This window comes from Grammomys surdaster, unplaced genomic scaffold, assembly GCF_004785775.1.
Source record: "Grammomys surdaster isolate TR1022 unplaced genomic scaffold, NIH_TR_1.0 126133, whole genome shotgun sequence".
Classification (NCBI taxonomy): domain Eukaryota; kingdom Metazoa; phylum Chordata; class Mammalia; order Rodentia; family Muridae; genus Grammomys; species Grammomys surdaster.
In genome coordinates, this window is record NW_021620941.1 from 2440483 (window position 1) to 2467328 (window position 26846).

Sequence of the window (26846 nt, forward strand, 5' to 3'; positions counted from 1 at the left end):
CTTTCTTTCTTTCTTTCTTTCTTTCTCTCTTTCTTTCATTTTTAGTTTGTTTTTTTTTTTCGAGACAGGATCTCACTGTGTAGCCCTGGCTGTCCTGGAACTCACTCTGTAGACCAGGCTGGCCTCAAACTCTGCCTGCCTCTGCCTTCCGAGTGCTGGGCTTAAAGTCGTGCACCACCACTGCCCAGCTGCTTGTCATTTCTTGGTCACACCACCCTAGGTGGCTGCAAATATAGCAGATGAGACAGTGGGGCTAGGCTCTCTGGTAGGAGGAGCAAACTTGTGACCTCTGGAAGCAGATGGAGCAAAGGGGGAGGGAGGGAGGGAAGGAGGGAGGGAGGGCTGCTCCCAGAGCTTAGTCATTTAGCTGGCCTGAGAAGAGCAGCAGTGGCTCACCCTTCCTCACAGTCAGGTATGGCCACTCGTGGGGATCTCCTTGGACCTGCTCTTCCTGGCTGTGTTTCAGAACTGTCTCCTCATTGGATGGATGACCTTGGCCAAGTGGCTGACACCAGCTTCATTAGGGTATCCTACCTGCTCCCTGTACAAGAAGGGTCTTGTGGACCTTGGGGCAGGGAGACGAGGTCCAATGACATTTGTCAGGTGTTCAAATATAAGACTCTGAAACTACACATGGCCTTCCCCTGGGATCTCTGTAAGATGTCACCCTGGACCGTCTCCTTGGAGGGAGTGATGACCTCTTGCTGAGCGGACCCCAAGCCAGCCTCTGGCAGTCAACCTCTCAACCGTGCTTAAGCCTGTGCTTCAGTTATTTCAGAGCTAGAAACATCCCAGAAAGTAAGAAAGCTACTGTGGGAAGTCTTTCCTGGGGTCCAGCTTTAATCCTTGTCCCAATACTTCATTCCATGGCCATTTGTAGAGACCCTACATCACACCAGGAGATGCAGCCTAGGCTCAGGGGGACATAAAATACCCTAGGGACCAACCTACAAGTCAGGAACTGCCACAGGCCATAGTGAATGCCACACAAGGACGCCTTCCCTCACTTCCCATTTACAAGAATATGAAAAGTCACCATCAGATTTGGGGTGAGGGGGAAAGAGACCACTGGAGGTGTCCCCACCCCACCCCTGTCAGCTGTCTCTTGAGTCAGCATGGCCTGCCTGAGGCTCCCAGGCCTGGCAGAGATGGTCATGGAGAGTCACCTAGAGCTATGTCTGGGGAGGGAGCAGCAGAGAGTGTGCACTTGGATCTGGTCATGGCTAAGCTTCCAGTGTGTGGGACCTGGAAGGGGCCAGTGTCCTGTCTGCTCTGTGTTCAGGGCACTGGTGACACTGGTTCTGAAGCAGGGGGTAGAGACGTGGCCAGATTGGGGTGCAGAGCTAAGGCTCAAGTCAGTCATGTGAAGAAGGGCAGGATCTGGGGGCTCTTCACAGACACCTGTGGAAACCCTTTGCCAGCAAAGAGAGTGCCAAGCCAAAGGTTCCCTGGGTAGTGACAGTGCATCTTACAGCCCCTAGGAGTCATTCATGCTGCAGGCAGCATCATCTCTGTTACCTTGCGCCCTTTTAATGGCTGCTCCTAGAACCTTCCAGAAAGCTGGAGCTCCCAGATCTCCAGTGCACAATCAGCAGCACTGGTCTACCCTAAGCACAGCTGCAACCTTTGGCTGAAGCTTCCAGGAGGGAGAGACAGAGTGGTCCTCTAGACACCCTGTCTCCCTGGCCCACAAGAGATAACCTCATTCCAGCTGACAGCCAAGATGAGGCTCTCTGTCTCAGACCCCTGGGACTGGGCCACCAGGGAAAGCGAACAGGAGGGGGTGCATGCCATTTGTGGGGATGGCAGTTATTAGGACCCTTTGGTACTGAACCTTGTCCTCCAGATTCCAAGTTCTCAAGGACTGGTGGCTCCAAGATATATACTGGACAAATGTCACCTCCTGTAGAGGTGTTCTGGGAGGCTCTTGTGTCCCTCCTCAGGCAAAGCCCACTTAGCTTTCCTTTAGACAATGGCTTACTTTTTTTTTCATTTTTATTTATTTTGTGTGGTGCTGTCACAGCACATGTGTAGAGGTTCAGAAGACAACTTTTAGAAGCCAGTTCTTCCTTCCTCCTTTGCATGGGTTCTTGAAATTGAACTCAGGTTGTCAGGCTTACCGGCAAGCCCCTTTACCTGCTGACCACCTCCCAGGCCCTGCCGAGGGCTTCAGAGTGAGCCACTGCTGCTGACCCCTATTGCAGGGATCAAAGACATCCCTTAAGCTGGGAACATGCAAGCCTTCAACCCCATCTCCGAACTCCAGCTTCCGGTTCCTTCTAGGCGCTATGCCTTGTCCTTGGGAGGCTGTGTCCTCCTCCTCCTTGTGTGTGAAGGCTGGGGTGCACCTTGCTCTGCCAGGCCAAAGACTCATTAATAAGCCCCAGCCCAAGGCACCGTGCTGGCTGCCTAGCCCAGGTCCCTTATTATCTTGGGCGATTTCTCTGCGAGGCACGTAAGCCGCAGCCTATAAAAGCGAACAGCTCTTCATCTTTAAGGTTGATCTCTGAAGACTAATTCTCCTCCAGAAGTGAACTGCTCCTTCTTTGAGCTCCCATGCCACACTGGCTCCAAGGGACCCTGCAACTCCCTCCGCCCCCTCCATCTCTGCCTCCTCTGTCCCCACTCCCCTGGGAGGATGTGTGCCCAATCCATCAGGATGAAGTCCTGGAGATGTTGAACCTCCCCATCCCCCGAGCTGGCTGGAGGACCTTAATGCTACAAAAATCAGAGGACACAGCTTGGAGATGCTCAGGGCAAGGTGTCTCCTGATGGCCCAGAAGCCGGTGTAACAGGCATTTAGCTGCCAACATAGCTTTGTCCCTGAATCCCCAGCTTGCTTTTCAGGGAAAGAATGTTGGAAGACATTCAACCCATGGCCACCCGGCCCCCAGTTGTCTTAAGACATTCTCCCCATCCCTTTCCCCCACCATGTCACTTTGCAACTGGGTCTTTGCTCACTGGGCCTCAGTTTCCACATCTCCAAAATGAGTCCAACCACAGCCTTTACAGCAAGCAAGACTTGCTGCGGGCTTCAGGGGCAGGGATGGCGACCAGAAGGTTCCCTGCAGGCTGCTGGCCAGCCTGGGCTAAAGGGCTTGGTTCAGTCTGGGGTTGCTCCGTTCTGTGTGTGCCATCATGGAGAGGAGGTAGCCCCATCTCAGAATCAAAGACTCTAGCTCTGCCAGGAAGTCCTGAGGCTCTGTGGTGCCATCCCAGCTTGTCCCAAAGGCATGGCCTGGCCCACCTGCTTTTCCTGCCTCCATCTATATCCATCCACTTCACAGGTGAGGGTGGACTTACCTGTGCCCACTGGTCAGACTGGGCATGGAGCTAGGGGCCAGGTCAGGTTTCAACCCCATGACTTACCAGGTCCTGGACCCCCAGAAACTTTGTCTTCTGCCTTTGTCAGAGTTCCAAAGGAATCATGCCTACACCAAGGCTGAGAATCAAGTCTATAGACACAAGCAACCCTGGAGCAGACACAGGGTCTGAGCCCCTGCTGATGCCTCCACTGGAGTGGCCCAGAGCCTGGCTTAAGGGATGTCCTGTGAGTGGAAAGATGATGAAATCTGTCTTGAGATGCCCATCAAGAGGGAGTCCCTCCAAGCTGGGGAGAGAGGAAGAAGCAGTCAAGGAGGGCTTCCTGGAGAAGGCAATCCCTTTGCCCTCAGCCTCTGCTGCCAAGAGATTCAGGAGATGGTGTTTGGATTTATGGGAGAAAAGCAGCTTGCTTTACTGCTTTCTCAGTAGTAAAAGCAGTGGGTGTTTTCTATACGGCCAGGAAAGCAAGCCAGCAATCGGCTACACCCAAAAGGTCTTGTCGTGTGTGAGAAAGGGAAGGTGTCCTCCCAATGTGGAGGACACGGGGAAATAACACTCTGGGTGGAAGATAAAAACCACCTCCAGATGCTCTGCGCACATTGATCATGAGATAATAAAAGCCACTAATATTTATTGCAGAAGTGTAACGTGCCCGGCACGGCTCCAGGGGCTTTAATATACTAATTCAGTTAAAGAGGTATCTCCAGTTCAGGAAGCTGGGGGACAGTGTGTGGGAGAGAGTTGAGATTTGGTATAAAGGTGCCTGCCCTCCCCAGAAAGCGGGGACACAGATCCAATCAGAATGCTGTTTCTAATTGGCTGTGTGACTCTGGGCAGGTCCTTGCCTTCTCTGGGTTTCTATTTTTTCCATGTATAAATATTCAGGGGCGATGAGTGACTTGGTAGAATGAGTGGGTCCCCAAGGCCTTTGTTGCTACACAGTCATGGCACCATCTTAAATTACAAGTGACACTCTGGCTTTGGTGTCAGTTGTTACTAAGCCCCTGTTAGGACAGCTTGTGCACGGCCCCATCCTTATAGCGACAGCTCTACCCGTTTTGTCCCTTGCAGCTACATATTGCCTGCTTGGGGAGGCACAGTGCCTGCATTCCCTCAGCCCTTCTCCACAGTGGCCTCAGAGATCCTCTGCCTGCTGTCTGACCTTTGTCCAGTCAGGGCCCTGCTCTAGGAAGAGAGCAAGGTAGAGAGATAGCTCCAAGCAGGGGTGAGGAAGGAGTGTTCTCTCTGTCTGTCCTCTCTGTCTGTCCCTCCCCTGCCCCAGCCTCTTCGCTCTCCCTGCCTCTGTCTCTCTGACCCTGGGCTGCGTACAGCTTTCTTTGGGGTCTCTTGCCCTCCCAGCCTCTTGAGCCTCCCTGGGCACAAACTGGCCTCTAATGCTTTCCTTCCTTTCTCCTGTCTGTCTGTCTGTCTGTCTGTCTGTCTGTTTGTCTGTCTCTGCTATGTCCTGGGCTGATCTACAGCGAGCAAGCTGCAGTTACGTCCTGTGCACGGTGCTCCTGTCCCTTGCAGTGCTGCTGGCAGTGGCCGTCACTGGTGTGGTTCTCTTCCTGAACCATGCCCACGCACCAGGCACGGCACCCCCACCCATCGTCAGCACGGGGCCTGCCGGAGCCAACAGTGCCTTGGTCACTGTGGAGAGGGCTGACAGCTCCCACCTCAGCCTCCTCATCGACCCCCGCTGCCCCGACCTCACTGACAGCTTCGCCCGCCTGGAGGGCATCCAGGCCTCCATCCTTCGGGCACTGAGTGAACAGCAGGCACAGCCTCGGCTGGATGGTGCCCCCGAGCTGCTGGATGCACTGGCTGACCAGCTGCCCCGGCTGCTGGCCCGGGCCTCTGAGCTACAGGCCGAATGTTCTGGGCTGCGCAAGGGACACAGCCTGCTGGGCCAGGGCCTCAGCACCCTGCAGAGTGAACAGGGTCGCCTCATCCAGGTGAGGGTAGGCTCTACATATGCCTTGTTTGTGCGTGGTGCGTGTATGTGTGTGCACGTGTGTGTGTATGTGCATGCGTGCGTGTGTGCGTGTGTACCTGTGTGTGTGTGTGCCTTGATTTGAGGGGTGGGGTCACTGGTACCCTGTGCTGAGTGCGTAATATCACTAGGTAATACCCTAAGTCTTCCAACCTGGGCCTTCCTTGTTCATTCATTTGTGAAGGGTTGTGTTCTCACATCCATGACCAGTATCCCAACACCCCCTCACTCCTGCACCCCCTACCCCCTACCCTTCACCCCCACCTCCACATTCATGGTAATTCTGTAGCCTTGTAGACCCAAGGCTAGAGGGGTTTCCCAGGCTGACTGAGAGGCTATGAACTGTAAGCAAGGTGGGCATTGCCTCCCACCCACCTCTGCACCCCCCATGCATTTACACCCCTTCCCCCAGTCGTTATCTGCAAACTGATGTGAGGAGGCTTGAGGCTTGCTCTAGGTCTATCATATGACAGCCCAGTGTTCTCCTGGAGGGGTGCAGCACCCCTGCTTGACACTGCTCTATTCTGAGCTGCCCATAGCTTTGCTAGGGGTGCTGTGCCATTGTGGGGAACCCAGCCAGATGCTTGGCCTCGCAACTCCTCCTCCCTCCCCTCCCCTGGATCCAGCCAGGTTCCTTCAAGGATCTAGTGGAGCTAGGGGAAAGGTTTTGGCTTTGGCTCTGCCATCAGGCTCACGGCACCAGCTGGAAGCTCTCCTTTAGGAGGAGGGGTTCGGGACTGTCTCCTTTGCTTCTGCCAGAACAAAAAAAATGGAGGCCTGGAAAGTAGCTCTGGAGTATCATGGGTACCACGGCTAGATCAGGCCTGAAAGCAGAGCCTGGAGTAGCTTGCCCAGCCTCCAGCCCTGGGCCGCTTTACTGTCTGACTCAGCTTAGCACTGAAGTCAACCTCCACCCAACTGGCTAGCACAGCTGTTTCTATATGTCCCTCATTTGGGTACCCAAGGTGACCAGGCATTTGGTCACCCATAGCTCATGAGCAGTGGCCCTCTTCCCTCTCTTTGAAGGCTGCAGCTGGAGAAATTACAGCCTTTGTCACCCTGTCTGGGTGACTGACGGGGTGATGGGTCCCCTGGGCTGGGGGGACATACAGCCAGCTTCCTGCAGCCCCTCCTCCCAGGCCCATCAGCAGGACAGATTGCCAGGCTCCGGGTGACACAGAGGCCCTGCTCTGCCTTCCCTGAGCTCAGGCTTGGTCAGCTGAGGCTCACTACAGAGGTCCCCTGTGAGCTGTGATGTCCCCCCATGAAAGGCAAGATGGATAGTGTCCCCAGTCTCTAGTGCAGCGACCCACCTGGTTCAGGACCATCCAAGACGTTATCTGCCCATCTGCATCATTCAGAGACAACAAGCCAGGTCTACCCCATCTTGAAGCTTCTTCCCTTGGCAAAGGCACAAACCTGAGGTTCTGTTTGCAAAGCCATGGTTGTCAGAGGTTGCTCACTGGCTCAGCTTAGGTTAGCAGTTCAGTCTGTTGACTTGAGGCTACAGTGTAGGATCCATCTTGGCTTTGGGCAATCTTGGGCGGACCACATCCCCTCTCTAGGTAGGTTCTTTCCACTTGTAAAATGGGGTAACAGGCCAAGCCCGTGGGGATACTGGTATTCCTGACTGTGTAGGCTCAGTGGGCCTCTAGCATGTTAGAGACACACACTCTCTGATCCATATGTTAGACTTCACATGGGGACCATCACTGAAAACCCTTTGTGAGTGGAAGCAATGATCCACCTGTAGGCACATTTCAATGCAGTTACCCCAGGGGCAGGTGCCTTTGTCACCCACTCTGCAGAGGGGCAGACTGAGGCTCAGTGGGGAAGGGCTTGGTGGAGGCCTGTCCACTGCAGAGCATCGCTGGAAGCAGCTGCCCTGATTTCACGGCCTCTGGTTGCCGCCAGCTTCTCTCGTGATGGGTTGCGCGGCTCAGCGAGCAGGGACTGACTCTCTATTAATTCGGGGCAGGTTTATATGTTTCAGTGGTAATCATTTGCTAGTTTAAACTGAGGTCTCCTCGGCCTGCCAGGGAGAGGGAGGGGCTGCGCCTGAGCTGTTGAATGTCACAGTCATGGTGACTCAAAAGGATGGGCTGTGTGGTGAGATTTACCAAGGGGTCTTTGCCACCCCCTCACCTCGCCTGTGTCCCCACAAGGGCTCCATGGAGCCTGACCGAAGGTCACTGTGGTGGGTTCCTGCAGCCCACTGTAGTTCTCCTGGAGAACTGAATCACCTGCTCAACAGATAGGAAACCAACGGGGCCTAGTGCTTCACAGGGCCCTGCCTTCGGACGAGCTGAGAATCACGTTTTGTAAACTGTTGGCTGGCTGGGTGTATTTCTCTCTCTTTCTCCGATGAGCTATTATCTGGCAAGTGACAGGTTCGGTGAGCAAGACCTAGCTTGTTTTATGCTGTCAGCTGCCTGCTACCTCCCCCCCCCCCCCGCCGCTGGGTCCTATACCCTCCTGAAACCCAGGGTGAGGAGACAGAAGACCCCCAGACCCTTCCAGCAGCCAGCCTAGTAAGACACCCCTGGAGATCTATGCTTCTCTGGTGTGCTCTGACCCATGGACAGTGATGGAGGGGAAGATGGGAGGGGGAAGTGCTACCTCACATGGCCGGAGTCTTATGGAGAGCAGGTGATAGTGACAGTGCCCTCATCCTGGCCTGCAGATAGGACAGGGAGGGTGTCACACGGCCACAACCCACTCAGAGCACAGCCTGGCCCCACCCACACCTGGTGTGGCCATAGGGCGGTTGTACCCTTCCTTCCCTGCCACTCATCTGCCTTGAGGAGGTGGCATGAATTCTGATTCCCCTGTGGGTCTACCCGCACCGGGTTGGGGTCAGGGGTGGGGGATGGGGATTCTCCTTCTGGGCTTCCAATTCCCTCTTGGGACATGGAGGTAACAATCGCAAGTCTTTGCCGTGCTATGGAGTTGATGTACAGCAGGCTTCTATGGAGACTCCCCACGTTGTTCAAATGGGGGTGGGGTGGGGAAGGGAGCAGGGGACATCCTTGTTTGGGGCCCAGTTTGAAGCCAGCAACCTGTACCCAGGCTCTACGCTCTTTCCAATACTCAGGTTCGTTTGCTCAGGTGCAAGGACCACCCCTGCTTAGCCTCCTCATGTGGAGGTCTTAGAGGAGACAGTAGGTGGTATGTGCTATAGCCAGGAAGGTAAAGCGAGGGCCCTATGAGGCCTGATGCCATGTTGGTGTGACATGCTAGGGTGCTGTACTGGTGTGCCATGCTGGTGTGCCGAGCTGGGGTGCCGTGCTGGGGTGCTGTGCTGGATGCCATACTTAGTGGGTAGAGTGCTTGCCCACGAAGCAGGAAGCCCCAGACTGGGCTCCCAGCACTGTGTATACTGTATGTGGTTGGCACTAGTCTATAATTTCCACACTGGAGCACCAGAGGTTTAAAGTCAACCTGAACCACATGACACCCTGTCCCAGGAGAAGAATGACGATGGCTTCAGGAGGAACTGGTTGGTGGGTAACTCATGCTGATGCCTGTTGTTGCCTTTCCCCGTACTGTCCCTATCAGCTGGGCTGGATGAATAAAAGCTTCCACCTGAGCCCTTGCCCTCTGAACCCCTGAGAGCCCCACTGACCCCTCAAACTGCCGCAAACATGACCCCGAGGTCAGAGCAAGCCTTTTCCAGAGCGGCCTCTGCAGGCCCATGCCCACTCTAAGGCCTCTGTGCTCCGTTCGCAGCTTCTCTCCGAGAGTCAAGGTCACATGGCTCACCTGGTGAACTCAGTCAGTGATGTCCTGGAGGCTCTACAAAGGGAGCGGGTGCTAGGCCGACCCCGTGTCAAGGCTGACCTGCAGAGGGCGCCTTCCCGGGGAGCCCGGCCTCGAGGCTGTGCTAATGGTGAGTGAGACATGCTTTCTCTGAGTGGCTCTGGTACCCAGCTCCAGGGGGACGGAGGGTCGTAGTGAGGGCTGCCTTCTATCTTCTACCACCTGTCCCTCGACTCTCTTAGACAAGGACGAGCTGCTGCTGTAGAAAAGGGACTTCCTGTGGCCAAGCAACTCAACCTGACCTGTTGAGCTGTGAGCCCATTTTCCAGATGAGGAAAGCAAGTCCTCGAGGATTTACCTGGGACTGAGGGCTTGTGCTCTTGACCTCCGGTGGAGAGACTTGTCAGAGATTTCCAGGGACCTTTTCGGAGGCAAGGGATGACAGAATGTAGTGTCTGGGAGACCATCACCTTGATGTGGTTCCTTGTCACAGGCTCTCGGCCACGGGACTGCCTGGATGTTCTCCTGAGTGGACAGCAAGATGATGGTGTCTACTCGGTCTTCCCCACTCACTACCCAGCTGGCTTCCAGGTCTACTGTGACATGCGCACTGATGGCGGAGGCTGGACGGTGAGTCTGACTTGTGCATTCATCTGCAGAGGTAGCCTGCCCAGCACTCTGCCTAGTTCAAACTCCACCCACTCCCTGTAGACACCTAGTGAGTGTGCCCTCGGGGATCAGATGCCTCATAAGAGGCGCCATTGCTCTTAAGCCTTGGTTCTCTGGCTGTGCTGTGGTGTTGGGTGAGGCCTTGGGATGGAGAAGTTCCAGGGACTTGACTCTTCTTTATCTACCCAGAGTAGGTAGGCACATGTAGAGGAAGGAAGGGGCTCTCAGATCCCTGCACCGCCTGATGCCTGCCTGACTGGATGGTAGGAGAATGAGATTCTATCAGGAATCGAGGATGGAATGGCCACAGGTACCCTGAGGCTCCCCTGAGCTGGGGTAGCTGGTGCATCCAGCAAACTAGACCTGAGCAGTTGTCTGCAGAGCACCAGGCAGGAGATGTAGGCTTGGGTTCAGCAAAGGCGCTGACATCTGCAGGGGCCTTTGTAGGGGAAATAAGACAAAAAGGAGACAGACTGACTGTCTCACTGAGATTTGAACTTAGGAGAATATTCACACTTTCTTCAGTATTATTCAGAGGGTATCGAACAACAGGCAGCAGGCAAGAGTTATCCCCTGCCCCGTGGCTCTGTCCTGGGCTAGAGCTGGGGCCGCTGTAGCAAGAGAGTTTGCAATTCCTTCCCACACCGGTAGGTTCTGACCCTCTCACGAGCGAGCTCCCAGGCTCCTTGGACGTTGACTATTGTGTGTAATTTAAAAAGGCAAATCACAGCACTCGGGAGGGAAAGGCAGGCGGTCTCAGAGTTCGAGGATAGCCTGGTCTACAGAAGGTGTTCCAGGATAGCCAAGACTGCATGGAGAAACTCTGTCTCAAAAACAAAACATAAGCCGGGCGGTGGTGGCGCACACCTTTAATCCCAGCACTTGGGAGGCAGAGGCAGGCGGATTTCTGAGTTTGAGGCCAGCCTGGTCTACAGAGTGAGTTCCAGGACAGCCAGGGCTACACAGGGAAACCCTGTCTCGAACCCCCCCTCCAAAAAAAAACATAAATAAAAAACCAAATCCCTTCTTCCTTTGTGCAGAACAAAGTGCTGGACTTGGCTGGAGGAAATCCTTGCTCTGTTCATCAGGTTCCCTTGAACAGCAGACATGTTTGAGCACCTACTGTGTTCTGTGGTGGACCTTGGAAGTATACAGATGAGGAGGCTCCTCGGGGATTTAAGTTGGAAGTTGCTGTGGCCTTGGGGGGCAGCCTGGGTTGGGAGGGTGTGAGCCCAGGCAGTGTAGAGCAGGTGACCTCTCAGGGCACAGCCAGCTGGGGCCTGTGACTGTGAGGTGAGGCTGGAGTTGGAGACAGGCACTGAGTGAATGGAATGAGGCTTCAGCAGTGGTCTGACTGTGTGCTCTTGGGCAGAGCTGAGACACTCACTCTTAGGTGTCTGCGGATACAAGTGGAGTTCAGCTGACAAGGCTAGCCCCTCTGCTTAGCAAGCACTGGGGCCCAGAGGTCAGAGTTGGGCTCCTGCATCCATCAATGGATCTGGCAATGATGCGATGTTTGCTGTGTGATCTTATGTAAGTTACTTAAGTTCTCTGAGTCCCAGTTCTTCACACGCTTGTTTCTTAATCTTAACTCTGTGCACTGTGTGTATCTATGCAGGTGTATGCACATGAGTACAGGTGCCTTTGGAAGAGGGCATCAGACGCTCTGGAGCGAGAGTTACAAACAGTTATGAGCTACCTGGTATGAATACTGGGACTCAAACTCAGGTCCCCTGTGAGAGCACTACAGGCTCTTAACCACTGAGCCGTCTCTCTGGCCCCATCAGTGGAGCTTTTAAAGACGAGTACCAGAAAGTGGTTGACAGGGACACGAAGAACTTAGTGGAGTGAGACGGAGGCTGGAGACTGTGAGTCACGGTCACTTAGCCAGGACCATCCTTCCAGGCTGGAGTAGGAATGGTGTGAGCTCCTGTGTCCCAGTGTCCCATGTTCCAGGCCACTGCCACTGAGTGCTACATACTGTGGCTTTGAAGCTGCCCAGACAGTAACTCAAAGTCACCTCTCTAGATGGGGTGGAGTCACAGCGCTGTGCTGGAGCCTGGCATTTTAACATTCAGGCTGTGATAGACCTGCACTCAAGCCAAACCTGAGCCAAGACCACGAGCTAAGAAGATATCATTTATTAGTCAGCAGAGTGCATGCCCCACACACGATAGCCAGGGATGATGCCCAGCTCCCGTGTAAAAGCTGTGTCTGGCTACTTGAGCCTGTACCCCAGCTCTGGGGAGGTTGAGACAGAACCCTGTCTCTAGCAAATAAGGTGGGGTACCATTGAAGAAGACACCAGAGGCCAACCTGAAACCTTCCCAATCGCAGGTACTCATACTTACATGTGCACGCACATACACGTGCACACACACATACATTTCTTTCTTTCTCTCTTTCTTAATTTCTTTCTTTCTTTCTTTCTTTCTTTCTTTCTTTCTTTCTTTCTTTCTATTTATTTATTTTTGAGACAAGATCTGTCTATGTAGTTCTTGCTCAGAGATCCACCTGCCTCTGCCTCCCGAGCGCTGGGATCAAAGGTGTTTGCTGTCACCCGTGACTCACTCACAGTTTTAAAAAGAATTGCAAAGTCCACTTCTGAGCCTCCTGGTCCGCTCTGACTTGGAAGCCAATATTTTACCAGGAGCCTGCTCAGATATTTAGCCCCACCTCACCTTGTTCTTCAGGAAGGGAAGAGCATTGCTTGGTCCTGTGAGACAGAGTGTGACCAGGCTGCCACTCTTCCCGTCTCTGACCTGGCGTCACACCGGGTGCCTCCGTTGCTTACCTGAGACCCCTGGCATTGACTATTTTTGGTGTTTGATGTCTAGGCCAATGGACATCCAAGAGAGATTTTTAACGCCAGATAAAGCTACAAAGCAGAAGGGTAGGAAGTGTTTCCAGAGAGCACCTGGGACTTGTAGAGCAGGCAGCGTGTGAGTCTGAGTCGGCTTTGAAAGGGGTCGATGTCCCCAGCAGAGGGGATGGAGCTGGAGGGGGGGGCGGTCAGAGTGAGTGAGGAACAGAGCAAAGCCTGCAATTAGGAACCAGTCTGAGTGCAACCAAGGATCCCCAGAGACCCCGAAGATGGACATATCTCAAAACTTGTCTTCGGGTTCTAGGGGAGAGCTTTTAAACGTACCGGATCCGTGTCAGGGTTAAAAGCTCTTTTGTTTTTCTAACTGCAAAGAGGCTGAGTTATGGCCTTTGCCTCTGGGATCCCTAGGCAGGCAGACATCCAGGAGCCCTCCCCCTCCAGGCCCAGAAATCAGAATTAAGGGTTAGGAGGGCTTGGTGCCTGGCTGAGGCTCCTCCCCTGCAGCACATCTGTCTTCCACCCAGGCTGACTGGACCCAATCTTCTGGGGAGTCAGTCAGTGTCTGGGCCTGGGTAATTCCTATGGCCTTGGCTTCAGGGACGATTAACCGGGATGGGTAAGGAACAATGCCCAGCTTAGACCTGACGCCCCTGCGCCTGAGTGGGGGCATTGCGAGAGAGGCCAGAGTGGTCTGCAAAGTGCTTGCGTGGTTGGGAAACGTTCATATCCATTTGGCTTCTGTCTGAAGCAATCTTCCCCTAGATGCCCGCAGGCACCTGTCAGGATCACCCCCTCCACACACACACAGACTCTCCTGGATGTTCAATTGTTGTTTGGGAAGGTTCTGGCCTCTCTCGGCCCATCTGTCCTCATTAGGTTCCCCGTCAAAACCACCCAGCTTCAGGCACCAACACTGCATGGTCCTCCCCACATGGTCCTCCCCAGCGGACTGGATGCTGTGCTGGGCCTCAAGTCCCTTAGTGAGCTCCTCCATCACAGCAAGCCTCCTAGAGACTGGAGTGGACAGGACTGGGCTCAGCCCGAGAGGCTCTTTGTAGTCTGAATACCGCTTCCTGCCTGGCATTGCCCTGTGCACCTTCTATTCCCAAAGGCTGGCAGGGCATCCTGGAGAGGGCAAGAGGGTTGCCTCTGCTACCCAGTCAGCCTGGCCAGGGAAAGTCCAGGCCTTCTGAGGCAAGTCAATGCAATTAATTGCTACTGAACAATTAATTGAGCGTCAGCCACAGGGAGCCATCTGGGACCGAGGCAGAGTAGCAAGCTCTCAGCTGAGAGGGCAGAAGGACAAGGTTGCTGGCTTGTGTCAAGCCTGAGGGTCACTGGAGAGGCCCTGATCTTAGTCTAGAGACCTGGTGATGGTGGACAGAGGGGCTCAGTGTGGGGAGTAGGAAGGCTCGTCCTGGACTAAGGCTGGTTCGTATTGCTGACCCATTCTGGTATAAGAGTGTCTAAGTCAGGGGTCAGTGGGCAGCGGAACCTTTGGGTTACGGGCCCATGGAGTTGGTCGCCTTCTGGGGCCTGAATGAATTCTCTGTACCACAGAGTTTCCATAGGGAGGGGTGATCCTGACAGGCAGGGTGAAGGGGTGTGGTGATTGTGAAATAAAACTCTGAAGCATGAATTCCATGGACCCCGAGTCCTTGCTTCTAGAAATGGGGGTGTCATATGGGAATGATGCCACTTGGTCTTGTTTGCTATTGGATAGACCTCGGAGGCAGATGGATAGATGCTTCAAGGTGGCTTTCAGCCTCGATTGGCACCTGACCGTGACTAAGCCAAAACCTTTGCTGTCCCACACTCACCGCAGGCTCATACAAGCCAGGCCAGAAAAAGACCTCACATGAGGAGCAGGGCACAGGAAGGGATGTCGGGACACGGCTGAACTTTGAACTTGACACGTGTCCCTTCTCTAGAAAATGAGAAAAGGCAGCCATGATGATCTTGTGACCCAGACCAGAGACCTTCCTCACTGGGTATAGACCAACCCTAGCCATGCCCCTGGGAGGCCTGTCTGTCACCCTGACCTACTTTCCATGCTCCTTCCCTGCACCTTACCCCTGCTCCTACATCCCTTACCTCTGTCCTAGGCAGGGTGAGGATGTGTTCTCTCAAGATCACCTGGGCTTGAGACAGCACCTGCACTCTCCACCATCCCCTAACACTGCTCAGAGGAATGACCCTCCCTCCGGGGCCCCAGGATGCTCCCTGGAGGGGAGAGAGGGTCGGGCAAGCTGGGAAATCCCTCTGCCACTGCCAAAGCCTTCCCTTTGTGTAATCAGCCAGTTTCTAGACTAAGATCAGGGTGGGTCCCACATCTCCTTCAGTAGAGACTCAGGACCCCCCCATATATACACGTACACACACACATAGACACCACACACACACCACCCTACCTGGCTGTTACCCACTCACACCTTCTGCCGGGTACCAGGAGTTTTCCCACTGAGTAAGTGGGGTCATGGGTTCATGTGTGCCTCTAATTGGCTCCATATAAGAGGAAGCCCCCCTCCCCACATCTTCTTGTCTCCTCCTTAGACTGTGGGGCAGGAGGAGAGCTGTGCCCTCTCTGTAGCACTTCAAAGGAGCCTGGCAGGCAGTCTTGCAGAGAGAGATGAAAAGCTCCAGGGGACCCTATGCTGGGGAGGCCAGGCTGTCAGGGAGACTGGCCTGCCCCTTCCCCTCGGGAGGGTCAGTGACCTGCTGGAGCATCAATGGGGCCATGGTGTCCCCACGCTGCTGCCCAGAGCCCGCCTACCTTCACAGTGACTGAATAGACAGGTGCCTCTTCCTTCCTGTTCTCCTGGTTTGCTGGAGGAAGCTGCCTCCACCTGGTGCAGGTCAATTTCCACAACTCTGGCATCCATTGGGGAGTGCACAGTGTCCGTGGGATGCCACACGTGAAACACTAGGCACATCACTTCATAAATGGCAGCTCAGAGCACTGTTTTGCCAGAGTTGGCAGGCACTGGCTGCCAAGCCTGGGAAATGTGGCAGGGTGCCAAGCCCGGGGGTACCATTTCCAGTCACAAACAAGGTGCAGGCTCTTTCCTTCTGGAACCAGCAGCTGTCTTTTCTTGCAGGGGGTGGGGTAGCTGTCAACCTACTATGTGTCATCAGCGGGTTTGGAGGCAGTTACCAGACCTACTGTGAGCCATCAGCTGGTTTGGAGGCAGCTAACAGACCTACTGTGTGACATAAGCTGGTTTGGGGCCAACTGTCAGACCTACTGTGTGCAATCAGCTGGTTTGGGGGACAGATGTCAGGCCTACTGTGTGTCACCAGCTTATGCTGACTTTGGTTCATCTTCAGGAATAAGAAAGGGACTCAGAGGGGGAAGCATGGCTTAAGAAGGCTTCAGGACTTGTCACAAGTCGGGAAGTCATGGGAAGTGGGCAGAGGCTTAGATAGGAGCGGGACACTTTGAGGACACCTTCAAGCGTTGAGCATTTCCCTGGCTCCTCCCTCCCCTACTCCCAGAATCACCAGCTGGGCAGCCCCTGTCTGTCCCCAGGTCAGCAAGCCCCTCAGACTAAGACAATCTAAAGCGTCCTTTCCTGAGGACATTCTAAGGTATAGGGACCACTGCTGCCCCAGGTTCATGGCCTGTGGGGAAGCATCCTTCCTTCACCCCCTGGTTCTCAGTGTCTCAGTGTATCTCCAAGAATAGCAGCCTCCTTGAGTACCCCAGTTCCCACAGAGGGGGTTCCTAACTGCTCAGAGCATCCCATGAGCTGTGACTGAATGCTGTGTGCCAGCACTTCATGTGTGTGTGTTGGTTTGGTTTTGAGACAGGGTCTCATGTAGCCCAGGCTAGCCTCAAAGTTGCTATGTAGCCTAGGATAACTTTGAACTTCTGGTCTTTCTGCCTCCAGCTTCCATGTTTTGAGATTTCTGGAGTGTTTCACCACATCCAGTACTGAGGATTGAACCCAGGGCTTTGTGCATGCTAGGCAAGCACTCTGCCAGCCAAGCTACCTCCCTAGCCCTTGAACTCTGATTCCTCACATAAACTTTAGGGCCTGGGACTGTCGCAATCTCCATTTAATAGATGAGGAAACTGAGGTACGCCTGTTGGATGTATCTGAGTCGTGTCTACAGGCCTATGTGTGTCTGTGTCTTGGGACTGCCAGCTCTCTGATGCTGTGCTCATCCATGTATGCCCAGCACATGGGCGCTGGGGCAGCCATGATTCCACGGGAGAAGCTGGGACCTGGGTAGTGACACTGTTAGCAGAGTCTCTAGTACCCTGTCCCCTGGGTGCTCCCCTGGGTTGAGAGACATCCCGGCTCACAGGTGTGCTGGCTTAATTTATCTACCAGGCCACAGGACTTTCTCTACAGGGAGTGCATATGCCCTGCCATCTCTAGTCACTGACCATCCCTAGCCCCAAAGGTCACCCACCGGCTACTTAGGATACCAGCTCCAAGCTCAGTACTATTGCAGACATGGAGTGGCCCGGGCAGGGTTATTCTGCAGTGGACACTCCACCAGGCCTAGACTCGTGGAGAAGGAGGCTGGGGAGGTACCAGGTGTCCATGTGGCCCTCTGGCTCTGCTGACACTCTCAGGACAATCAGCTACCCCAAGTGCAGTCTTGGTTGTCCTTTGAAACTGCTCAGTACTGTCTGCAGGACCATGTGAACCACACACTTCCTTGGCCTAGCCCCCCCGGGTAGTACTTCTAAGCTGAGCTAGTGGCAGCAGGAGACTGGGTTTTAAGAATCAGAACCAAGAAAACACATGCTGTCTCTCTTCCCACTCATGGCTCCGGCCCAGGAGGCCTCGGCGTCAGTGAGTGTGTCTCTGTTGCCTTCCAGCCGGAAGCCAAGCAAAGCTCAAGAGCTGGGCCAACACCTACTACAGGCTCAGGGTTGATCAATAACTACTTTGCTCTGGCCTTGGCATCCTCAGCCTTTGCCTACCTGGGAAGCCTGGGGCTGAAGGAGGAGATGTAGACACTCCAGGCCTGTGGCTGGCAACCTCCTGTCCAGCTGAACCTTGCTCTCTAATTAAGTCTGCAATCCTGTCGTTGTTACTAAAATCCAGCTGATCTTCAGAACTCCAAAGCTGCAGTTTGCCTTGGGCCTCGGAGTTGAAACACACCCATGTGCCCAGCACCCTGGTCTTGTCCATCTGGCTAGCTGGAGCATGTGGACCTCTCAGAATTTGTCAGGCCACACATTGTGCCACCGTGGGTACCAGCGTGTGTGCAGGGACGCCCAGTCATTCGATATTCGACCTGTGACTAGCATGGCCTACGGCAGACACCAGGAATCTGACGGCAACAGTTCTTAAAACTGTGGGCCTGGATCCATTGGCAGGTGGCGAAATCAATTTCCTGGGTTGCGATCAACGTTGCTTTTTTAAATCGGATAGAGTAGAGCAGAAGAGGACACAGTAGGAAATGGCGCAGCCTGCTTATTTCCTGCCGCCGCTGTTTCCGATGTAAACTGTGCGTCTGTGTGTGGGGGTGGGACGTGCACTTCTCTGAGCCTGAGCTCTGGTCCAAAGATCTCAAAGTGTGTCTTAGCCCAACTGCAATGTCCATGTTGGCAAATGCTGGGGTTTCTGTGTGTGTGTGTGTGTGTGTGCCCACGCACGCGCGTGTGCATGTGGAGGCCAGAGAATAATGTTTGATGCTGTTCTTCAAGCTATGAGTAGCGGTTGGCCTTGAACTCAGAGATCTGCCTGCCTCTGCCTCTGTGCTGGGATTAAAAGCATGCCCAATATATATATACCTTTTTTTTTTTTTTTTTTAAATTTGAGAGAGTGTCAGCAGGCTTGCCAAGTAGGAAAGATTGGCCAGCAAGCCCCAGGGATCCACTGTCCCTGCCTCCCCACTGTGTGTCCTTATGCTCGGAGCACAGTGTGTTCACAGTGCATTGACATGAATGTGTCTATAGGCACACAGTGTATTCACACGGACGTGTGTACAAGTGCACGGTCCATTCACATGGATGTGGGTGTGTGCTCTATGCTTGTGATGCTGACACCAGAGGAGGACACTGCCTGCCTTCCTCTGTTGCTTTCCACATTATTGCCTCAAGATGTGATTGCTCACTGAACCAGAAGCTCGTCATTTTTCCTGGGCTGGGTGGGATCCACCTGTCTCTGTCCTCTAGTGCAGAGATTAAAGGTACAGACAGCCACCTACAGTTTTCCACAGGGGTCTGAGGGTTTTGACTCAGGCACTGTGCTTGCACACGGCAAGCAGTTTTGAACTGATCTATCTCCCAAGGCCAGCATTTTGGTTTCTTCAGGGCCAGATCTAACAGTCTAACACAATTGTTGGCCATTCTTAATTTTGGTGTCACTTTGCTGGGTAGAAAAGAAGCAAGAAGCCCTGGTGGGCACAGGGGTGTGTGTCTGCCACAGGTGACCATTCAGGTGGAGTCCACAGTGCAGTGGGGACAGTATGGTGGTTAATAGCAGCTGCATCAGCAGTGGCGTAGCGGCTGAGCGTGTGCTGGCTGCCTTGCCACTGTCCCAGCTCTATCTGCCGTAACACACAGCAGCACAGGGCCCATCTGTGCCGGAGGAGGGATGTGAACAGCGGGTGCTGCAGAGGGAAGTCATGGGCTGGGCACCATCTGTCTGCTGCTCTGCCCTCCTGGCTTGGATGTGCTTTACTGTGCCCTTTAGGGTTAGGGGAAGGCAGGACCAGGTCAACTTCCAGGAACTACAGCTTGGGACCACGGGGCCCTTGCAGTGCATCTGAAGAGCAGGCTGGGCTCTGAGCTCTTCAGGGATGGGTTGCAGACTTGGGAGGCTCCGTCCAGAAACTTGAGTGTCCCTTTTGTCCCTCAACCTTTCATGAGGAGCACAGCTAGACACCCCCCCTCCCATGCATTCAGCTTCCCTGCCTGCAGCCTGCACTGGGCCCGGCTGTCTGTGGGAGGTGCTGGCCCTGTCTGGTCTCCACAAGTTTCATTCCCATGGGGGATTGGAGGCCTGGCACCCTATTTTTCACTAGGCAAGACACTAGAAGGGTTTCTTTGTGGAGGTCCTGGAATGCAGAGCCCATTGTCAGAGTTGAGGAAGAAGGGCAGAGCTGAGTTATATAGCAGGCCAGTGTGGGGTCGGGGTTCCCTCTCCCCTAGGAAGCTGCATTTCTCTGTGCAGGCCTATTATTTTTTTGTCTGCCCTAGATCTGCTGTGTCCGTGTGTGTGTGTGTGTGTGTGTGTGTGTGTGTGTGTGTGTGTGGTGTAGAATCCCCTGCACACCGGCCCTTCTGTGTTTTCTTGGCCTTAGATCCCTGAGGGCAGTCTGGATCTTGTTTGTGCCTTGGACTTAGTTTCCCCAGAAAGACTGGATGGGACCGTATGCCTGAAAGAGGCTGGTAGCATGAGAACCCTGGGATGAGGTGTGTAGAGCTGCCATTTGGAAGGGGGGAGGTGTAACAAGGGGAGGAGAGCAAAGGAGACAGGCCAGCCCTGCTAAGCTGGTGTTTATCTGCCTAGCCAGTACTGACTGCACACCCACTGCAGGATCCTGACTGCCTGTGGTCTTTCACAGATGACAAAACAGGTCTGGAGAGGTGAGGAGATCTGTGCATCTGTAGGCTCTGTAGTCTAGGCCCTTAGCACCCAACTCCCCCATTTGACGGGGCTAGGTCCCCCGGGGAAGGGGGCCCTAGGGCCTCCAGTGGGAGTTGGCCTACGGGGGATGGGGAGGTGGGGACTTCCAGACTCCTGGTCCTGCAGATCTCCTCCTCCTCTTCCAGCAGAAGCAGGCTCAGCCTGTCTGCCGCCTTCGCCTTGCCTTTGGGAGGGCCTAAGCTTCTGCCAGGATTAAGCCTTTCAAAGGGCGCGTGCTCAGGGTCCCAATGTGCAGCAGTCAATACGGCTCTCCACACCGCTCAGATCTCCCCAAGCCTTATCGAACTTCCTTCCACCCAGCGAGTCCCTCCTGAGGACTTGATATTTCAGGGCAGGACCAGGTCGAGGGAAGCAGGAAAAAAAAAAGTGTCATCTTCCCTCTAGCATGTGACGTCAGAGCTGCCCAACTGTCTGTGACTGACATGTCCCTGGGGACCTGGCGCATCTCGAGAGCAGACGCCGATGCTCTGCCCGGGCACCCAGGCGGTTCCGAGCTGCCGGAACCAGGCTGCTTAGTAATGAAAGTGGCAGCCAGAGCTCTGACATCAGACACAGACACAGATGGAGGCAGGTGGGCGCTGCCTCTGCAAATGAGCAGGAAAAGGCTTGTTAAACAGAAAGGCGGCGTGGGCCAGGCGGCCCCAGAACGGGACTGTCAGCGATCGAGTAAATACTCGTCAGCTCGGCCGGGACCAGCACCGTCCTTATTTCAAGGCAATTTAACCAAGGGGACTTCAGACTCCCAAATCGAGAATGTTATTAAAAAGAACAGAGGCGGCTCTGACGGCTCAGCGGCTCGTTGGTAACCGAGTCACACCGAAGCCTGCTCTGGGCTGATGCGCCTCCCTCGAGGGGTGGCTTGGATTCAGGGTTCCCAGGCCACACCCCCTGGATCCTGCCGGAAGTGTGTGATTTGTGGAGCGGAGCTGGGTGGGAGGTGGGGATCTGGGGGTCAAGGTTAAGGTGAGAAGTTGCTTAAAAACTTGAGAATGGACTGCATAGTATGGTGTACCCCTGTAATTCTAGCATTTGGGAGACTGAGGCAGGAGGATTGTCATGGGCTGCGTAGTGAGTTCCAGATAGATGAGTACAGGGGGAGACCCTGTCTCAGAAACAAAACCTACAACTCCAATAAAAACGTCAGGCATATGCCCCTCTCCTTCCCTCCTCCACTCTCGGTCTCCCTGGCCCTTTCTGTCTTCTTCCACCCTCCCTGTCTCCCCCATCCCTCCCTCTCTCCTTCTCCCTTCCGTCCCTCCCCTCCCTCCCCCTCCTTTCCTCGCTCTCCCTCTGTTTTTAACTTCGTCTCTTTCATTTGAGACAGCATTTCATGAAACTCTTGCCCTTGGATTTTCAGTGTAGCCACAGATAACTTTGATCTTCTGCTGTTCCCGCCTCTATCTCCTAGTGCCAAGCCACCGTGCCTGGCTCGGGCCAACAGAACTCAGAGAGCTCACCTATGGCTTGCCAGCACTGTGTCAGCTGGGCCACAGCTTCCTGGTGAGAACCAGGAAAGGCTCAGCCCCTCACCCACAGCAGAAGTGAACCTGGGAGCTGAGGTTCCTGCCTGTGGCGACTCCTCCTTGTGGGGACATTCCAGGGGTCTGTGGTGGGTTAGTCAGACCTGCCTCTGGTCACTATGAGCCTCTGAGACTCCAGGTCCCAGAGCCAGGAAGGAGCTCTTGAGAGAAGGGGGTGGCCAGTCCCCTGTCCCAGCCTATCCCCGTGTCTCAGGCTGGCAGGAAAGCCCGTGAGGAAGGGTGAGAGTCAAGGGTCTGGGCTCCTTATGCCACTGGTGCCAATGCTGTACCTCCTTTGCCCTTGCAGGTGTTTCAGCGCCGGGAGGATGGCTCTGTGAACTTTTTCCGAGGCTGGGAGGCTTACCGGGAGGGCTTCGGCAAGCTCACAGGAGAGCACTGGCTGGGTAAGCTTCCGCACCCTGGGGACTTCATACTCTGCCTGGTCCTTGTCTGTCTTTAAACGGATTCCACTCTATTCTCTGAGGCCATTCACTGGTGTGTGGGAGGTAACTAAGGAGGGTCAAGTGAGCTTGAGAGTAGAACCAACAGGAGACCATTGTACATAGGTCCCATGGATGTGCAATGTTCAGTGTGACAGGGAAAGCTGGGTGAGATGGGCACCTTCTGCACCCAGGGAGCAGAAGAACCCCAGTTGCAGGCCAGCCAGGCTATATAGTTTAAGGCCAGACTGAGCTCTGTTGTTCAAGACCAGCAAGAAAAAAATAAAAACAAAAAGCTACACAAGATGGTTCACACTTGTAACCCCAGCACCAGAGAGACTGAGGCAGGAAGATTGCTACAAGTTTGAGTCCAGCCTGGTGTGCTTTGGATTTCCAGACCAGACAGTGCATATTAAGACCCTGTCTCAAAAGCGACAACAATAATAATACAGCAGACTCAGTGGGCAAAGGTACTCGCCCCCAGACCACTGTTCTTCAGTTCTTGGGACTTGTGTAGGGAGGGCTTGTCCCAGTAACCCTCTAGTTCTGAAGCAGGAAGCATAGTCCTGTTTGGGGACTGCCTAGGAGCCCTCTACAGTCCTGTGTCACTCCAGCCATGGTGAGTGCGGGGACCCCATCTCAGGCATCAGGAGGACCGGGATACTCTGGGGAGTTTCCCTGCCCTCCAGGCCAGCACTGACCATAGGATGCTAAGTGGAGCCCCCAGTGAGTGGCCAGTCCATGCACCTCCTGAGGGGTAGAATCCTGGGCGTGAGTACTGGGTGGCGTTAGTTGTTAGGTGGCTCCCTGGTGAGAAGAGACTTTCATTGCACCTGTGGGTGAGTGGAAGGCAGGCCCCATGACAAGTCGGAGGCAGATGCCCATAAGGTACCAGCACGCTGACTACATCCTGGTGTCCAGATGGGGACTTTCCATAGGGGAGGCTACACACCATTGGGACCACGGTCAGAGTTTGCTGTGAGCTCATTGCGGGGGGGGGCATTTAAATGTCACATATCAGCCCCTGGGGCCTCACACCAGCCAGGAAGGTGGCCCTGTCCCATCACCCCCTTTCTACAGATGACAAAGCTGAGGCCACAAGTCCCATCACATATGCTGGATGTAGAAGCCCAGGCAGCTCCATGGGAAGGAACGTGGCTTGCTTTGATGACATTTTAGGAGGGACAGCAAATGGGTGGGTGGGACATTTCTCCTCACCCACCTGAGGTGAAGGAGGAAGTGGTGGTGGCCAGTTAGAGGCTGTCCCCGCTTCCCACCCATAAGCTTTGAGCAGGGTTGGTGGCTTGCTGCTCGATGCTCCGTGCCATCTTAATTGAAATCTATCAGCAGCTGTAGAAGGCGGGAGGAAGCATTTAAGCAGGGCCTTGATTAGCTCTGCAGACGAGAAGCCCTGACAAGAATGTCAACCCGGAAGCCCTCAGCATCCCTGTGGCATCACCTCTGCTTGCCTACCCCTCCAGCACCCTCTCACTGAGGGCTTCCTCTGTTTCTGTTGACTTACAGACACTCTTCATATACAACGGCTACAGGTAGTCACCACACATGCCTGCTTTCATTAATTTACCTCTCGGCTTTTTCCCACTATTGCTTGTTTCCTCAAGTTTTAATTTTTCTATGTGTATGTGGGGTGATATGGATCCAGGTAGTCGTGCATAAGTTTGTGTGAGTGAGTGTGTGTATGTGTGTGTGAGAGAGAGTGTGAGTGTGTGTGTGTGAGAGAGAAAAAGAATGTGTGTGAGAGAAAGTGTGTGTGTGAGAGAGAGAGAAAGAGAGAGAGAAAGAATGTGTGTGTGAGAGAAAGTGTGTGTGTGTGTGTGTGTGTGAGAGAGAGAGAGAGAGCGCATGAGTGCCAGAGGTTGACCTCAGGTGTCTGTCATTCCTCAGGCACTATTTACCATGCTTTTAAATTTCATTTATTTGTTATTTTGTGTATGGGGGAGAGGTACTTTTTGGAATTATTTATTTATTTTATTTTTATATATGTGAGAACACTGCCGCTGTCTTCAGACACACCAGAAGAGGGCATCAGATCCCATTACAGATGGTTATGAGCCACTATGTGGTTGCTGGGAATTGAACTTAGGACCTCTGGAACAGCAGACAGTGGTCTTAACTGCTGAGCCATCTCTCCAGGCCCTTGTTTTTTGTATTTTTAATATAATTTTATTTGTTGTCATTTATTGTGGGGGGGGCATGTGTGTGGAGATCAGAGACAACTTAGGAAAGTTAGTTCTTTCCACTGTGTTGAGGACTAAACTCAGGTCATCAGGCTTGGCAGCAAACACTTTTACCCACTGAGCCATCTCTCCAGCTCCAGTGCAAGGGACCAGCAAGGTGCACGTGGAGCTCAGGACTGTTAACCCCAACAGTGGCATGCTGACTGTAGGTCTTTGGATCCCAATGACCGTGTAGTGATGGGAAAGAGCGTCTCTCAGCATCCCTTGGGGCTGTCTCCATCATACACTATACCTGGGAAATGCAATCCGCCCCAGCTAAGGCCTGAAGAAGAGTGGGGGTCTAGGCCTTTCTGCCTGGGTTCAAATCCCAGCTCTGCTGCTTGCCAGCTGTGTGATCTGGCCGTATGACTGCACCCCTCTGAGCCTTCCTTCTCCCACTCGTACAATGGGGCATTGTTGTGCCCACTGCTTTGTGTCGTTGCCCAGCAGCAGCTAGTTCTGGGCCGAATGCAGTGGTGGCTCGGTCATGGGCTGTGCTGAGGCTCTGTAATTAATCACGATCTGATGCTGCCTGATTGGTCACTATACAGGAGGTGCTTAGACTGGTACCTGGCTTCCAGGTGCGGGCTGTGGTCATTGTCACATGCTGCTTGAGCATCTGTCTATCAGCCCTGCACAGGTGTGCAAGCCACACCCAAAGAGGGGAGAGTAGCTTGCCTTGATGACACCAGCCCTGGGAGAACAGGCCAGAGAGGGAGGTGAGATATACTGGGATGGGCTGCTCTTGGACGAACCCCACAGCATCCAGGTGTCAGGACTGAGCTCAGGTCAGCAGCTCTGAGTCGGGGTGAAGGGGGGACAGGGATCCTGGGATGATCTGCTGATTGCCTGGCAGAGAACACTAGGGCTGAGCAGGGAGGGTCAGCAAAGCTCTTGTACACACGATGCTAGCCTGTGGGGAGGGTCTGATGGGACTCCATAGGCATGTGAACCTGCGAGTCGTTTCATTAAATGCCGTCTTAATCAAGGGTTGATCCTGATGGCAGGGAAGTGCCTTGTTTGTGTGAGACCCTGGGATGGACCAAGGGCCAGAGAGCAAGAGAGTGGGAGAGAGGAAGGGGTTAGGTGGCAGGGGTGTGCAGAGCCAGGCCTGGGGATCACAGGAGATACAGGCCCTGCCTGGGCTCTACGAACTGGGAAGTATGTATGGAGCACTTGCCATACCTGGTCCCGCTGTGCCCACTGGGGTCGCAGTAAACACTGACTGTAGAGTTGTGCTTGGGGAAGTCAGCTGACTGGGAAATTCACAAGGACCCAGGGAGAACCAGACTGATGAACGCTAAGAAGGAGGTCCCTGGGTCAGCATGGGAGATCAGCCATCTTCCCAAGGCTAAACAGAAAGGCAACAGGCCGATAAAGGACAGGCAGAGAAAAAGCACACAAAGGCTCAGAGGCCGGGTTTAGACACCTGTGCTACCACCCATCTGAATTGCAAATTCCGACCATCTGTCACCTCAAAATGCGTACATTTGGGGAGTTGCAGAGATAGCTCAGTCGATAAAGACAACCTTAATGTGGATTGTCATACCAAATTTAAAAAATAAAATAAAACTAGGTTCAACGTCATGTACCTGCACCATGTGTCCTGGTGCTGAGGAGGCAGAGACCGGGGACGGGGTCCCCGGGGCTCACTGGCCAGGGAGCCTAGCTGAGTCAGTGAGCCCAGGTTCAGTGAGAGACCCTGCCTCAAAAAAATGAGGTGGAGAGGGATGGAAGAAGACTCCTAAGATTGACAGGTACATGGGACGCCAACACCAAGTTTGGAAAGAAAACATAAAGCGAACACAGAAAATCAGACATGACAACTAAGTCTCTAGCTTCTTGCCCAAATCCCGCCTGCAGGGAGAAGGAAGTGGCCCAGAGAGCAGAGCACACACTTAGCAGTTGTCCCCAGCTCCTGTTTGGGTGGGTGGAGCCTATCCCACCCCCCAATACCTTGACTTCATCCATCTTCCTCCCCTCCCCCGTCCTCAGGGCTCAAGCGGATCCACGCCCTGACCACACAAGCAGCATATGAGCTTCACGTGGACTTAGAGGATTTTGACAACGGTACCGCCTATGCCCACTACGGGAGCTTTGGTGTGGGCTTGTTCTCTGTGGATCCTGAGGAGGATGGGTATCCACTCACAGTGGCTGACTACTCTGGCACTGCAGGTGAGGTTCCGGTGCAGCAGGGGGAGCTGGTCTGCCGGGTCAAGCCCCTCTGCTCTTTGGGGTCAGGCTCTAGGTCACAAGTCCCATGGGTTCCGCACTCCTGCAACACTATGGAGCCTGGATGGTTTGCCCATTTCACAGATCAAAGAGCTGAGCCCAGAGCTGGAGCCAGGAGATCCCTGGGATTGGCTTCTGTGGGGCCTTTAAGTTGAGACCTCTGGGCTCATCTCAGATAAAGGAATGGGCAAGTCAGAAATCTGGGAGGAGCTTAGAGACAGCCTGGACACAG

General features: G+C 54.0%; 1 protein-coding gene across 1 annotated transcript in view; it reads left to right on the top strand.

The window, feature by feature from the left end:
• Positions 1 to 26846, top strand: part of Fibcd1 (fibrinogen C domain containing 1) — a 32979-nt gene that overhangs the window by 2609 nt on the left and 3524 nt on the right. Inside the window, exons 2-6 of the mRNA XM_028757148.1 lie at positions 4806 to 5279; positions 9047 to 9206; positions 9570 to 9706; positions 22013 to 22109; positions 26378 to 26557. Of these exons, the coding sequence (XP_028612981.1) occupies positions 4806 to 5279; positions 9047 to 9206; positions 9570 to 9706; positions 22013 to 22109; positions 26378 to 26557 (1048 nt within the window). The remainder of the gene's footprint in view (positions 1 to 4805; positions 5280 to 9046; positions 9207 to 9569; positions 9707 to 22012; positions 22110 to 26377; positions 26558 to 26846) is intronic.